At 39.5% G+C, this 15,915-nt stretch overlaps 3 protein-coding genes across 9 annotated transcripts in view; 1 reads left to right on the plus strand and 2 right to left on the minus strand.

Annotated features, from left to right (window-relative positions):
* Window positions 1-162: 162 nt before the first annotated feature.
* LOC128628723 (uncharacterized) lies at window positions 163-3,110 on the minus strand. Of its 4 annotated transcripts, none has more exons than XM_053674833.1 (8): window positions 2,738-3,108; window positions 2,241-2,495; window positions 2,118-2,135; window positions 1,879-1,966; window positions 1,617-1,671; window positions 1,344-1,480; window positions 1,053-1,151; window positions 163-853 (listed from the first exon to the last, which is right to left on the minus strand). In XM_053674833.1, exons 1-7 carry the CDS (start codon window positions 2,973-2,975, stop codon window positions 1,085-1,087), a joined length of 858 nt encoding a protein of 285 aa, XP_053530808.1. In that variant the 5' UTR covers window positions 2,976-3,108; the 3' UTR covers window positions 163-853; window positions 1,053-1,084. The 4 variants fall into 4 exon arrangements, with proteins under 4 accessions (XP_053530808.1, XP_053530807.1, XP_053530810.1 ...); XM_053674832.1 differs by having other exon boundaries at window positions 1,044-1,151; window positions 2,738-3,107; XM_053674835.1 differs by having other exon boundaries at window positions 163-1,151; window positions 1,344-1,477; window positions 2,738-3,110.
* A 5,980-nt stretch (window positions 3,111-9,090) lies between these two features.
* On the minus strand, window positions 9,091-12,410 carry LOC108256274 (sialic acid-binding Ig-like lectin 13). The gene is made up of 5 exons (XM_017452943.3): window positions 12,332-12,410; window positions 11,393-11,764; window positions 10,301-10,555; window positions 10,095-10,203; window positions 9,091-9,978 (listed from the first exon to the last, which is right to left on the minus strand). The coding sequence occupies exons 1-5, from the start codon at window positions 12,372-12,374 to the stop codon at window positions 9,897-9,899; spliced, it is 861 nt and encodes a 286-aa protein (XP_017308432.1). The 5' UTR covers window positions 12,375-12,410; the 3' UTR covers window positions 9,091-9,896.
* A 525-nt stretch (window positions 12,411-12,935) lies between these two features.
* nek11 (NIMA-related kinase 11) overlaps window positions 12,936-15,915 on the plus strand; it is a 45,163-nt gene continuing 42,183 nt past the window's right edge. For 3 of the 4 annotated variants that reach the window (XM_053674815.1, XM_053674817.1, XM_053674818.1), the window contains exons 1-2: window positions 12,996-13,047; window positions 13,473-13,662. In XM_053674815.1, coding sequence (XP_053530790.1) covers window positions 13,490-13,662 — 173 coding nt within the window. In that variant the 5' untranslated portion in view covers window positions 12,996-13,047; window positions 13,473-13,489. The other variant, XM_053674816.1, reaches the window with a different exon arrangement.

Consider the following 15,915-nt stretch of genomic DNA (forward strand, 5'->3'; position numbering starts at 1 on the left):
GGGTGTTTTACAAATGAACAGTGTCGTAAACAGAGCTGTGGTTTTGTTTTTCCTGTGATAAACACAGTGCGTGACTACAGCTCAGAAGTAATCGCATTCATGTCAATAGTACGTGAAACTAAAAGAACCGTTTGGAAAAAAAGACACCTGTTGAAAGATATATTGATTTATAAGATATGTTTATGTATTTCTGACAATACGATACACTCCATATTATAGCTGTTGTCTGAGAAGCAAATTTAAAAAAAAAAAAAAAAAAAAGGTTTTCATGCAGAATTCCACAATTAAAAAAAAAAAAAATAGAACTAGTAACATTTACGATTTTCTCTATACGATAAAAAACAACAACACAAGATTACACCTGTACTGTGGTTAAAATAAATAAAAAGAAACATTTTAACTTAAAGATATGGTGGATTTTTGTGTTTTAGGAAAGCATTTACATTAACGGTTACAGAGCATCAGAATTTATCATTCTTTAGGGAGAAAAGGCAGCATAATCTTCACTGTGTTAGCGTGGGTTTCCTCAAGGTTCTCCAGTTTCCTCCCACTTTCTGAAAAACATGTCTGTAGATAGACTGGCTACGTTAAATTGCTCCTAGGTGTGAATGCGTGTGTGAATGCGTGTGTGAATGCGTGTGTGAATGCGTGTGTGAATGCGTGTGTGAATGCGTGTGTGAATGCGTGTGTGAATGCGTGTGTGAATGCGTGTGTGAATGCGTGTGTACACGGTGCCCTGCAATGGACTGCCGTCAGATCCAGGGTGAATTTATTCCAGCTTTGCTCCCAGTATTCCCAGGATAGACTCTGGATCCACCAGGAGCCTGACCAGGATAAAGCGCTTACCGAAAGTCTGTTTCCCAAAACAACACAATTATTAAAGGAAAAAATTAGCTTGAGTGATTATTAAAACAAATTCAGTTGTAAAGGCAATCTCCTATCCAAGTGTACGTTTAAAGCAAACAGCTGGACACTTTATATGACATTAATAAGCCCTAAAATGACACACATTTTATTTTAAGTCCCACAAGGGGAATATTTACAGGCCTCACGGTGTCTGGTTGAATGAGATGTACAAATGTGATCAGGTGTTTTTGACAGTGCTGTAGATAACACTGTCATCCTCCTCCTGTCGTTCAGTGTGGACACGTCTGAAACCCAAGCCACAGGACACACACGTGTTAATTGTTATGAAGTGTTAAATATCATATTTAACAGCATTGTGACTTGTGAACTTTTACAATTCTCCATTCATCTGAATCCAATCTATCACAGTTTTCCGTAACATCTGATACTGAATCATATGTGTTAGGTGATTAGTATGTGACTGCACTAGCTCGTACCCTTGCTCAAGTTTCTTGTCTTTGACAAACACAGTCGCATAAGTCACTTCCTCTGTGTGCAACGTTTCATCATCCAGTTGAGGAACGTTGTTTATTTGTGGCTTTGTCGGTTTATCATGTGTGTTTTCTCCAACCTGCTAAAATAAGAAGTACAATTATCACCACCGCTTCTAAAGTGTTCCTGTGTTCACGCTCACGTTATCGCTGTGCTAGAACTCGGAAAACCCTAAACTGTCCAGTGCTGAGTTTGTGATTTCTTTTTAAAGGTCATACCTGTGCTTTCTCTGCGCCTTTCCCACTGTTTTCTTCTTCAGCTTCTACTCTCTTCCTAACGGAAGCAGAAACACACAGTTCACAGGTACGGCTTTTAGAATATACAGTGTCCTGTCCACTGCGGCAGCTTTTTCCCAAATGGAATGTAGGGTTGGGGTTAAAAATATTTTGATTTGTCCATCATAGCAATGATAGTAAATATTGAAGTACATCAAATCACCAATAATTTGATCTCAGTTTAGTCACGTATGTAAAGTCTCACCTCCCGTGGTTAATCACAGCTGCCACAATCACCAAAATCACAGCAACAATCACCAGAACAATGATCCAGATGTGCCACTGAGCAAAATCTTCAAAAAAGAAAAGACGTCAACAGCATGTAACTAAACACGTCACTTTCTACAGGAGTGTAAGAGCTCGTCATGATACATTTTTCTTTAGAAAACAGTAGAGACAGTCTGATATTTAAACTTCAGGAGTGTTGTGAGCAGATGGACCCACCTCTTTCAGGGTTTTCACCTGTTAAAGAAAAAAACAATATTGAATTTACATGTGAATATTTAACTTTATTTCCTTCAGTAATCATTCGAGACATTCAGGAGTGATGTGAGCAGATGGACCCACCCTCGACGAGAAGGCTGATCGTTTCAGATCCTGACGTCCTGTTGGTTTTCCAAGTGCAGGTGTAACTCCCAGAATCCCTCACGGTTACAGCAGGAAAGTGAAGAACGGGTCCTGATGTATTTAAGCGCTCGTTGTTCTTAGACCACACAAACTGTGAGGAACTTTGTGTGCAGTTCACATCACACGTCAGATTTAACGAGTCTCCTTGTTTAAGGGTTCCGATTCCACTGAGCCTGATTAGTGACACCTTTAAATCTTTTTCAGAGAGCAGGAAAGACTCCACGTCGGTCACTCAGGATTTCTCACACAGATAGAAATCTAGTTATTGAATAATGACTTCTTTTTTTTTTTTTTTAAATTGAATTAAAGCTGGACTCAAATTTACTTTCACAGTTCACAAAGAGACAAAAATATCTATTGCATTTCTATAAGTGAGTAAAGTAAATTATGAAGATAAGGAATAATTTTGTATTTTTATTTCAATGATTAAAATTCACCTGCAACTTGTAGAGTCGCTCCAGGTACACCTGTCCATCTTCCACCAGTCTGAACAGTTATAAATCTGAATCTGTACTCTCCAGAATAACTGAACTGTACATTGTGGATTAACAAAGTGCAGTCTGATTTGTCGTCTCCAGCGTACTCAAAGTCTGATGTGGTGTTTGATGAGCTGTTATAAACATACGGGGGGTCTGTACACACTCCTGTGTTTGAGTTCATTGAGCACCAAAGCATTTGTATCACCTGAATACTGGGATTTGATGTTGGATAATAATAATAATAATAATAACTACAGGGAATGGAGACACTGAATCCTCTCACAGCACAGATCGGATTATCCGGATAGTTCACACCATAACCACTGACCTGAGTGAGAACACCTGTGTAGAGAAATAAACGGAGATTAAAGGAGATTGAGTACACAATACACCTTTATATCTTTATATCTGTATATATTACTTCCTGTATACATTCATATAAAACATAAATCAATCAATCAATAAATAAATGAAAAGTTATATTTGTATATACTTTCATATGTATTTTTACTTCTAGGTTTTTATATATACTTTTTACACATTCACTGTATTCCAGGGGTGTAATGGAACACCATTATCAGGTTACTCATATCTCCTTTGTATTCATATTTGGAAGTGGGCGTTGTCTGTACCAGGATTTAGTTTTATATTAATCCTACCATGATGCCCTGAATCATTGGAAAACACGGAAAAAAAACAACAAATAGAAACTTTCAGAACATAACTTTATTCAACTCCTGGACCAGACGCCCCGAGGAACTTTCTGGAGAACTTTTATCTAATGTGACTGAGTAAGCTAACTGTTTTTCAAAGCAACGTCTTTCACTAACCAAAAAACTATTATTTGGGCTACAGTTGTTATTATTTGGGCTATATCAGTATAATAATGTTTTGTTTTTAAAAAAAAAATTTGATTTACTTTACATTTTGTGCTTGTTACATTCCAGAAGGTTCATAAAAGGTGATCAGTGTTCCTTTGCTGAAATTGTGGCAGCTACCCATGAGCTTCCACAAGCTGTCCTATAAAATTCAAGTTTAAAATGTAGCTGCAAGCAATGATGAGGGGCCCAAGCACTACAGTGCCGTCGCCGCCCAGTGGGTGAATAAAAATTATACACAGTGAAGCGAGCGCTGTAGAATAATTTGTTTTGTGCTGATGTGTTAGGTTAAGCACAGGTCTAAGGCTTTAAAACAGCTTCCATGTCCAAACATACGGTTCATGTTTTGTGATATGATGCATGCACAGTAAAATCCCTAGTGTTAAATTAACACCCAGAGACTTATATGAGTCAAATGGACTTATATAAACCCTGAAGGGTGTGAATACAACACTGAGGGAGTTAAATCAACACTGGTGATTTTGCTGTGTGAAGAAGATAAGATATATATGTTGTTATCCTTATTAAACATGAATTAATTGTAGTAAAGTACTGTGTGGGAAATTCATGAAAGTAAGCATGACTGCTCAGAACAATTTGTTCTCCATAGGTACCAAATTATGAGAAGTTTGGACTTTGTGCACACAAGATATAGGCATTTTAGTCATAATGGTTTACACCCCAAAAAAATTGTCCGATTGTATCTGCTAAAATAGGGGTATCAAACTCATTTTAGTTCAGGGGCCACATACAATCTAATTAGATGTCAAGTGGGCCGGGCCAGTAAAATCATAGCATAATTACATATAAATAACAATAAGTCCATGTTATAAGTACATGAGGAAAATCTTCATATTTAATGAAATATCCTTTTACAAAACATATCATGAACAACTTCAGATTTCTTAAGACAAACGTGCAATTTGCTTCTGATTATCATTTACATGTGTGCATTACAACTGGTCAGTGTAATAACGAACAGCAGAAGGCGCATTGCTGCCATCTGCTGTTCGATCTGAGTCCCAGAGTTGTGCCGCAATTCTGACTAAAACAGTGCGCCCCTAGCGCATAATTTAGGAATAGCATTTTATTCAAAATTTCTAGTTCGTGTCTTTTATGCAATTTTTCACTTTCAAAATTCATCCTGCGGGCCGGATTGACCCCCCTAGAGGGCCGTACGACTGACACCACTGTGCTAAACGATTTAATGGATCAGAATTCTTTTAATAAATTTTGCCAGCATGGTCTTTGGTCATTGGCACATGCATTTAAGCAGGTAAATATAAGTAAGGTAGTAAGTATATACAGGTAAGTGGACTACTGCAAAGTGCCACCTGCTGCAAGCTGGTGACACTGTGACCGTGACCCACAATAGTCACATCCATGTGATCAGCCTCCATGACCAAACATACAACAACAATCTGATCTAAATAAGACAATGCACTTAGAAGATACGAGACACTTCCTGTTTCCCTTTTTTGTCATTAATTAAGCCCTTACCATGGTCACACCATTTGAGATATCAAAAATCCGTTTGCAATTTAGCATCTTCAATGTCTTCGCATAATGTTTTGGCATAATATATATTTTTTCATTTCTAACTTGAAAAAAACAACACCTCTGCAGTAGGGATGTCACGAGAACCGATACTTCGGTACCAAGTTGGTACCAACATTCTTAAAACGTGACGGTACTTGTTTTTCCTCACTATCGTAGGAACCGATTCTAATGGAGGTACCATAGCTGCAATTCTTCCGGACCTGAAGGGGGCAGCAAATACGCGCAAGTGTTTTAGATGGTCCACAAGTGGTGAAGAAGAAGAAGAACAACGCCTACAAGCACACGGGAAAAACTACAGAAGTTTAGCTTAGCTTAACCAGTTTAGCTCCGCCCCGACTCGTTGAGAGGAAAAGAGAGGAAAGCTAGAATGGGTTTCCGGTGTGCAGCCGATGCTGTCGTTCATTTCATACAAAGCGAAGAAACTCCTGGAATTTGGCGAAGCGCCTGAAACACGGCCCTATGTTATGTTTGTTTGAGGCAGCTGGCATTGTGGGCGTGAAACCAGCTAACGGTGCGCTCCATGTAATGTTAGCGATAGCCAGTTATCGTTAACGACGCTAACGCATTGCGATGTTGTAAACTACCTCCGAATGTTCCACCATGCATCGCCATTCAGCCCGGGTCCTGTCAGCTAAATGTAACAATGTCACTAATAATTATTCACATGTTCATGCTTTTAATAACTCTTTTTGGGCTGCCCCCATATCAGTGAAGTTAAACTAATGCTTGCATTCAGAGTATAAGGAGTGTGCGTGTGTGCGCGCGCGCGCGCGTTTAGGAGTGCACCGCCACTCATTGTCAGACAGTGTTTGATAACTAAAATACCCCCCCCCCCCCCCCCCTGCCAGTATCAGCCAGACGAGGATGTCCTCCAGGAGAGTTTTTAATTTAATTTTTTATTTTTATTCCACACCGCGGTATTGACTTTGGTATCGAGTATCGTGTACTTTTGGTGGTATCGGTACCGACTACTAGATTTTTGGTATCGTGACATCCCTACGCTGCACACACATTTTCACACTTCGGTGAAGGTGTTAAATGGCAAATGGCGCATGGAAATAATACACACACACACACACACACACACACACACCACCACCAATTAGTATTACCATTCACCACAGAGAGATTTCACATGAAATGTATTAATCTCTGTTTAATCTCTCTATCTATGTGTCTCTCTGCACTCTTTGAAAAGCTATATCTCAGAAGCAGCGACGTTTAAGTTTCTTCAAACGCTGCTTCAACACAATTCTAGTCTCAATGATTCTTTTAGCTTATAGCATGATTTTACTGCCATTAAAAAGACCTTTCAGAAGAAGCAAAACCTGACAAATATGACTCCTTATAAAATATCTTAATATCCATCCATCTTCTATACCGCTGATCCTTCCTTCAGGGTCACGGGGGAACCCCGGGAGCATGGGGCACAAGGCGGGGTACCCCCTGGACAGGGTGTCAATCCATCGCAGGGCACAATCACATACACTAGTGTGCGCGCTTGTGTTATCTGTTTTTATTTTATAATCACACTATAATCTATAATCTGGAGTCACCCAGAAGGAGACGGGGTTCCTTATGAGTCTAGTTCCTCTCAAGGTTTTTTCCTGTCGTCTCAGTTTTCTTGCAATCGTATTTCCTCTTAAAAAACTTACACATTCCTACATGATGATATGAATGGTTTTAGCAGCACTTGGCAACTTAAACATCTGAATTACTAATATTGTGTTCTGTTTCTTATTAATCATCATGTTATTGATTCAGCACAACTAACTTAATTTAATCATTTCAGATCTTTTATCAGACTGGAATTAATAATTTACTAAAATTAGACAGTATGATGTGTTTGTGTATAATCAGTAACTGAGCGTACACACGGCTACATCAATCAGAAAACAGTTAAAACTCTGAACAATAATAGTGTGTAAGAGTGAGAGGATGTTTCATACCGGACAGCGTGAGCAGAATCACAGACAAGTGCAGCGTCTTCATCTCTTCTTCAGGAAGAACCTCACTCTCAGTGTTGGGTGTGTTTATATACTGAGTTTACTGACTTGGTCATAGTGTGAGAACAAAAGCTGTTTCGGGGAAAAAATAGCATGCTATTTTCAACAGCTGTTAACAAAACGCAAAGTGCCAAACGACTTCAGCAGAAAGATGATGACAAACTTCACGCTAAAGATCCACCCTCAGAACCCCTCCCTTTTTTACCCCCTACCTCCCCTTTACACACACACACACACACACGCACACACACACACACACACGGCAGGATGTCAGGAGGTCGCAGGTCACATCCCGTTCACTTAGTGCATGTCAGATGAAACACAGACAGTGTGGAAAGTTTGACTTTTTTCTGGGATTTTCTACCGTTCATACCCTGACCTCTGACCCCGACTCTGACAATGAGCCAAAGGTTGAGTTCATACAAGTGTTTTAAGGAAGTTGACGGCTCTGACTCGACTCACCTTGACTCTTAAAGTGACAAATCAGAGTCGATTCACATTGACTCAAAGTGACGAAACAGAGTCGACTCACATTGACTCTCAGTGACCAGTCAGAGTTGACTCACATTGACTCTCAGTGACGAATCAGAGTCGATTCACCTTGACTCTCAAAGTGACGAAACAGAGTCGACTTACCTAGACTCTCAAAGTGACAAAGTGAGTCAACTGCTTTTATTTCCAGCAAATTTCTTAACATGTGTAAATATTTGTATTAACATAAAAATATTCAACAACTGAGACTTAAACTGAAGAAGTTTCACAGACATTTGAGGAACAGAAATGGAATAATGCGTCCCTGAACAAAGGGGGGGTCAATATCAAAAGTATACAATATGTCTATATCGTCTCAACACGCTGTGAAGAGGTTCACAAGGATCACAGCTGGAGAACTGCAGAAGTTAGTTGTGCCTTGGGGTCAGAAAGTCTCCAAAACTACAATCTGAAGTCACCGACATCACCACAAGCTGTTTGGAAGGGTTTCAGGAAAAAGCCTCTACTCTCATCCAAAAACACACTCGAGCGTCTTCAGTGTGCAGACACTACTGGAGCTTCAAATGGGATCGGGTTCTACGGTCAGATGAAACCAAAATAGAGCTTTTTATTATAAACAAAGAGGTGGTTTTGGAGCACACAGAGAGGTAGCCGTGTGGAAAAGTCCCTCATGCCCACGGTTAAATATGGAGGAGGATCTTTAATGTTTTGGGGCTGTTTTTCTGCCAGAGGACCTGGACATTTTGTTAGGATACATGGCATCATGGACTCCATCAAATATCAACAGATATTAAATGAAAACCTGACCGCCTCTGACAGAAAGCTTCATATGGGCCATGGTTGGATCTTCCAGCAGAACAATGATCCAAAACATCATCAAAATCAACACAGAAATGGTTTACTGACCACAACATCAAGCTCCTGCCATGACCATCCCAGTCCCCTGACCCGAACCCCATAGAACACCTGTGGGGTGAACTGAAGAGGAGAGTCCACCAGCGTGGACCTGGAAATGTGAAGGATCTGGAGAGATTCTGTACGGAGGAACGCTCTCAGATCCCTCGCCATGTATTCTCCAACCTCATCAGGCGTTATAAGAGAAGACTCAGAGCTATTATCTTGGCAAAGGGAGCTAATGATATAATCAGTGTTATTTACTTCACCTATCAGTGGTTTTAATGTTATGGCTGATCAGTGTACATATATGGTATAGAGCGTCAGTAACGCTTCAGCCACTAGAGGGCGGTTTTGTTCAATTTATAACGCTCGATCGATTGAATTCCGATTTAATACGATCTACAAATTATTAGTCTATCATCAAACAGAAGCTTTTATACATTCATTTCCTAAAAGATCAGGCTAAAGACTACAGAAGTCAATTTAAATATAATAAAACCTTTATTCACATGAAAGTCAAGCCATAGCAGACAAACACATTAAACAATGAACATAATGACTATAGCAAGTTCTCATTTACACATTACCTTCAGTTGCACAAAACCTCGTGTAAATATCCCCAACACTACCTTTACTGTACTTTACCACCATGTTATTTATGTCGAATAGTTTTTATATTAACTCTGATGAAATATTTGATCTTGTTTCAATATGAATCTGTAATTTAATAATGCAGCATCCTTGAGAACAAAGCTAATCATTTCATTGTACAAACAAAAATTTGTGTATATGACAGTGACGTTCTTAAATCTGGAATAATCGTTAACATCACTTCTGCTCTGTTAATAAATAAAGTGAGGAAATAAAAAGAGAAAATAACATGGACTCAGTGTCATGTTTAAATATATTTGAGAAACACCAGAATCTCCTGCAGATTAAGAAACTCTCTCTCTCTCTCTCTCTCTCTCTCTCTGATGAAACACTCCCATCCGTTTTTTTCAAACTGCATCTTTAAAATATATTTTTAGAAAGGTCTACCTTACATATGTGTGTACCGGAAGACTCCCATAAGAAATTTAAGATATCCAGCATACCCATAATTATAATCCTTTTTCATCATTCATTTATATAATTAGAAATATAATATGATATCATTTATATATATATATATATATATATATATATATATATATATATATATATATATATATATATAATGTATTCGTTTATTTATTTATTTACTCCAGAAGTCTGTAATGAAGTAGCTGAGGTGTGAAAGTGTGATCAGTTCATGGTGAACGTATTGTACTGTACTGTGGTGTAGACGTCTGAATCGTCCTCCTTCAGCTGATCAGTGTGGACGCACCTGCAATCACACACAAACTCATTTAAGAGACACAAAATACACATTGTTAATAAGAACAATAATACTTTTTTAAAGATTGTACAAATTGTAATGTGTGGAAATATGCAGAGTTTTACCTCCTGATGTAAATCACAGCTGGGACAGCTAAGACCATGAAAATCACTCCAGCTGTCACTAAAACAATGATCCAGACTGACCAGTGACCAGGATGTTCAGGATTTTTACCTGTTGGAAAGAAAACAACGTTATTTAACATCAGTCACTTTATTTCCTTCAGTAATCATTCGAGACATTCAGGAGTGTTATGAGCAGATGGACCCACCCTCGACGAGAAGGCTGATCGTTTTAGATCCTGACGTCATGTTGGTTTTCCAAGTGCAGGTGTAACTCCCAGAATCCCTCACGGTTACAGCAGGAAAGTGAAGAACGCGTCCTGATTCAGGCAAGCGCTCGTTGTTCTTAGACCACACAAACTGTGAGGAACTTTGTGTGCAGTTCACATCACACGTCAGATTTAACGAGTCTCCTTGTTTAAGGGTTCCGTTTCCACTGAGCCTGATTAGTGACACCTTTAAATCTTTTTCAGAGAGCAGGAAAGACTCCACGTCAGTCACTCAGGACTGAGAGGGTGTTAATCATTATAATACAGTCACATCAAGAAGTCTGAATACATCACTATAAACTGTTATATCTAAAACAGTGTGCGTTGTTGACTAAATACATAAGTCATAACATAGCTTAAATGAGTGTGTCTCTGACACTTCTACTCAAGAAAAATCAGGCGACCTCAGAAACATGAACACACGCAGGTGATTTTAATCTGAAAGTGACGCCCAGAAAATCTACCTAAACCGGCGCGTAACCCGACTCTGAATACGAGGAACTTTTGAACTTTGAATTAAGCCCTACGCGCATATGCATGAAGTTGTCTGGAAAAGAATGACATTTTTTACCTGGATAGGTAGAATCAGGTAATAACGGAACTGTGAGGATATCTTAGCTTTGTAAAGTGCAAAAACACCGAACGCTAATTCTTCTTCTTGCCCCTTTATTTAAAAAGGACATTTGGAGGACATTAAGACATTCTATTTTATAAAACCTCGACAAACGATTGAAGACTCGGCTGACGTCGGTCACATTCTGAGTTTCTCTCGGTGTTACACGGATGGCACTTAAGATAAATGAAATTTGGCTGAAATTATAAACAGTGGCACATAGAATTTATGAAATTATTTGTGCATTCACAGCTAGAGTCTAGAAGGGAAAAAATGCACCATTTTATATTAACAAACGGTCACGGACTGTGGACTCAGACATTTAGACCTAAATCGTATTTTATAACCATGCACTTTATGTCATCTAATTTATCCAAAGGAAAACCGTGTTGATCTTCATTTCAGTCGTGAGAATTCACCTGCCACTTGTAGAGTCGCTCCAGGATCACCTGTCCAACTGAAACCGGTCACATTAGTCATAAATCTGAATTTGTACTCTCCAGAATAACTGAACTGTACATTGTGGATTAACAAAGTGCAGTCTGATTTGTCGTCTCCGACGAACTCGAAGTCCGACTTGGTGTTTGATCTGCTGTCATAAACATACGGTGGACTTGTACACTTCTTTGTGTCGTCTTTATTCAAGTTCATCGAGCACCAAAACATTCGTACCAACTGATATTTTTGCCGTGGATAAGAATAACGACAGGGAATGGAGACACTGATTCCTCTCACAGCACAGATCGGATCTGGATATTTCACACTCCAGCTGTTGTCCTGAGTGAGAACACCTGCAATATAAGTGTAGATAAATCAGTGCGGATGAAAACGGGAAGGCTGGTGTAGTAATATAATGATTTCAAAACACACTATACTCATTTTTCTGTGAAGGACGAACTGTATAATGAACTATGAGCACATTCATAACACACTGTAGTGCATTCATAAAGCATTATACACACTGTTAGAATTATTTATGAACGTACGTTACACTTTCGGGCAATGCCCACTATGATTATAAATTATTCACATAATGCATTGTATGCAGTGTGACAGCAAAGTGTTCTGGTTATGTTTGAGCATAATTTTTGCCATGTTTGTCCTTGAGCATTACAGAAAGTGGATACATAATTTTATGTACAGTACATGTATGTACACTATGCAAGCTGACTGATGTGGTATACACACTACTTATAAAGCCTTGATGCATAACAGATATTGTATTTAATTGTATATTAAAAGTATTTGATGTTTTTCTTGTGTATGAGCCAATAAGAGTGTAACACTGTAACATCAATCAGAAAACAGTTAAAACTCTGAACAATAATAGTGTGTAAGAGTGAGAGGATGTTTCATACCGGACAGCGTGAGCAGAATCACAGACAAGTGCAGCATCTTCATCTCTTCTTCAGGAAGAACTGAACTGTGCGCTGCTGACTTTTGCTGACACACACTATTTTGAAATGCAGAGTGAGTAATAAATTGTGCTTCCCTTATTGTGTAAGATTCCAAACTGTTCAAATTGGAACTTCCAGAGTAAATTTCTAGAATATTGTAATACATGTGAAGTTAAAAAAAAAAGAAAAAAAAAGGGGTGGACATTTTGATGTTTGAGATCCTGTATAGACTAGTTTCAGTCGAAAGACGTTTTGCAAAATGGTTCTAAATAAGGAATAGGGTAAAGAATAAATGAAGCGGTAAAGCACAACATGGTGTGCTGATTTTTTCAGAACTGTATTGAGTGTAAAAGAGTTTCTGTTGACATACAGGCGATAACAAATAACACAAGGAAATCTAAGATACGAGGGAAAGTCATCTAGTGCGCCAAAGAACAATACTGACCTCTAGTGGCTGAAAACGGAAACACTCTTCTTTTTTTCCTTTCTTGTTGTTATTAACACCCCCCACCCCCCGCCCACCCCCCGCCTTTCCACCTGGTCGTTTTTGGCGCCACCCCTTTAAGCGTTCCCATGACGACGAGGCCAAAACACGGAAGCGAAACCCGCTTGAAATCACAGGTAAATCTGTTCTAAACAATCATCATCATCACCATCATCTCAATGATCTCATGAAGGTCTGATTTTGTTTCGGTTCGGTTGGGTTTAGTTGAAATGTTTAAGAAAATAAAAGACAGTAAAGTAACTTAGCCTTACGTAGCTACGTCTTATTTACACATTAAGCTAATATATACTCTATTTACATCTTTTAAAACCTGCACTACATTTTGTAGTGCTATATACATTTGATAACTGACATCACTTCAACTCTAAACCAGAACCTGATTACATCCAGCCAATTCCCTGGAAGGGATTTGAATCTAATTATTGTTATTGTTGTTGTTGTTGTTGTTGTTGTTGTTGTTGTTGTGCTGTAATTTCAATATGAAGAGTGATCTGCTGAGATATCTTTCAAAACAAAGCAAATAACCTACTGAAGGGTTAATTGGCCGTCGTAACTCTTTCGTTTTTAAGGACACTACCTATGCCCTTTGACCCCTAGGTGTAGATTTGGACATCATGCCTAAATTCCGTGAACTGGAAGCTGAGTCTCCTCATCATCCTCATCAACATCATCCTCATCCTCATCCTCTGCTGGCCAACAGATACGTCATTCAGCAGAGACTCGGCAGGGGAAGTTTCGGCACTGTGTATCTCATTGAAGACACAAAAACAACAACCAGAGACAAACTGTGAGTGTTTTCTGTGTTCTGATTAATCCCATTTCAGCGAAGTCACATTTCATTCCACATGCACTTGAATCCTGTAGGTAGGCTTTAATGACGTAGCTACATGTCTGCAGTTCATTCAGGTGTATATAATATTATGTACAAAATAAAGTTGCAGAAGGAACAAACAACCATACGACAAAATAGTATAAACAATCCTTCATGTAATAGATATAAAGCCTACAGCAGAAAAAAATGATTTAACTTTCTATTTTAATCCCTCTATTTTAAGTTGTAGTATCGCTTCTGCTTTCAGCCACTAGAGGGCAGTGTCGCTCTTTGGCGCACACTCATGGCCTATATAACCCTACGAAGTGTGAAGGATTCTTAACATATCTAACATATCTATTATCAGCAGTATTTGATCTAGTTGTATAGATTTCAAGCTGATAGAACAACGTAAAGATACATTACTAGTTTACTATTCGGCTGTGTTAAGATATTTGACTATAGAGAAACCTCCTGAAATGCATCATGCTGCTGTTCTTCTTCTGTACTGAAAAAAAATCCCCCACCCTCATTAGCTTGCATATGATCTGAGCATTCTCGAAGAATTAGTCACTGATTTAAACCTCGTGGTATATTCACTCAGGATTATTTTATTACAGAACACACCAGGATGAATAAAATGCGTGTTAAGGGATTAAATCAGTGACTCGACAGCTGGAAATGTTTAAATAAGTCACTGCGATGCCTCGTTAAAGAAACCTCAGTGTTTTCACTCTTCACTGTGTATTAATGCATTCACATTTCAGACTCTCACTGACCCGTGCACTCTACTGTACTGTTACTGTGAGAGTCGATTAAACCGCTGCATACCAGGAGACGTCCTGTTCTGTCCTGTCCTATGCTGTCCTGTCCTGTCCTGTTCTATCCTGTTCTGTCCTGTCCTGTCCTGTCCTGTCCTGTCCTGTCCTATCCTGTCCTATCCTGTCCTATGCTGTCCTGTCCTGTCCTGTTCTATCCTGTTCTGTCCTGTTCTGTCCTGTCCTATCCTGTCCTGTCCTGTCCTGTCTTGTTCTATCCTGTTCTGTCCTGTCCTGTCCTGTCCTGTCCTGTCCTGTCCTATCCTGTCCTGTCCTGTCCTGTCCTATGCTGTCCTGTCCTATGCTGTCCTGTCCTATCCTGTTCTGTTCTATCCTGTTCTGTCCTATCCTTTCCTATCCTATCCTGTCCTGTCCTATGCTGTCCTGTTCTATCCTGTCCTATTCTGTCCTATCCTGTTCTGTCCTGTCCTTTCCTGTCCTGTCCTATCCTGTCCTGTCCTGTTCTATCCTGTCCTATCCTGTTCTGTTCTATCCTGTCCTATTCTGTTCTATCCTGTCCTGTCCTATCCTGTCCTGTTCTATCCTGTCCTGTCCTATCCTGTTCTGTCCTGTCCTTTCCTGTCCTGTCCTGTCCTGTCCTGTTCTATCCTGTTCTGTCCTGTCCTATCCTGTCCTATCCTGTTCTGTCCTATCCTGTCCTGTTCTATCCTGTTCTGTCCTATCCTGTCCTGTTCTGTTCTATCCTGTCCTATGCTGTCCTGTTCTATCCTGTCCTGTCCTGTTCTGTCCTATCCTGTCCTGTTCACACACGGATGAAGTTTTATCCCGAAGCTTCCTTTAGTGCTCCAGTGGAGAGAAGGGAGTCGGGGTTATGTAAAGCAGCTCCTGACAGCAAAGAGAAGAGGAGGAAAAAGTAGACTAATAGGAGGAGAAGTACTGACGGGATTTTCTGCTTGTTAACCCTGACCTAGTGTCAGACCTGCTGTTGGAAATCCGACTCTTTCTTCCTTCCTTCCTGCGCTCCTGTGCGCTTTCCCGCTTCTCCACAGGAAGAAAGACAAACTCCACACCTTCCTCATTAATCCCCTGCAAAGTGCACAGTGCATTATGGGTGTTCTGCATCCTGACATCGTTTCTGCATTGTTTAAGTGCTGATTGAAGGTGAAAGCTAGAGCACTAAAGTCTTGTGTGATGGTGGTGCGATTAAGCCGAGTTACTGCGACAGCGCCGTACCGACGTCGTTTATTCCTCTCATACCTCAGCTACTTGCTAATGATTACGTTTTTTAATTTTATTTAAAGAATGACAAAGTTGTGGAACATCTGTTAAACATCTGTTAAACAAGTTAGTTCCTGTTTTCACTTAAACAGTCGTTCCCTCTACAGCCTCACTTCTGTCTCTCATGGAGTTAATAAGGCAAGAAAAGAAAAAACGCAGCTTGACGTGAGAG

Source organism: Ictalurus punctatus, chromosome 23 (genome assembly GCF_001660625.3).
Source record: "Ictalurus punctatus breed USDA103 chromosome 23, Coco_2.0, whole genome shotgun sequence".
NCBI classification, from domain to species: Eukaryota; Metazoa; Chordata; class Actinopteri; order Siluriformes; family Ictaluridae; genus Ictalurus; species Ictalurus punctatus.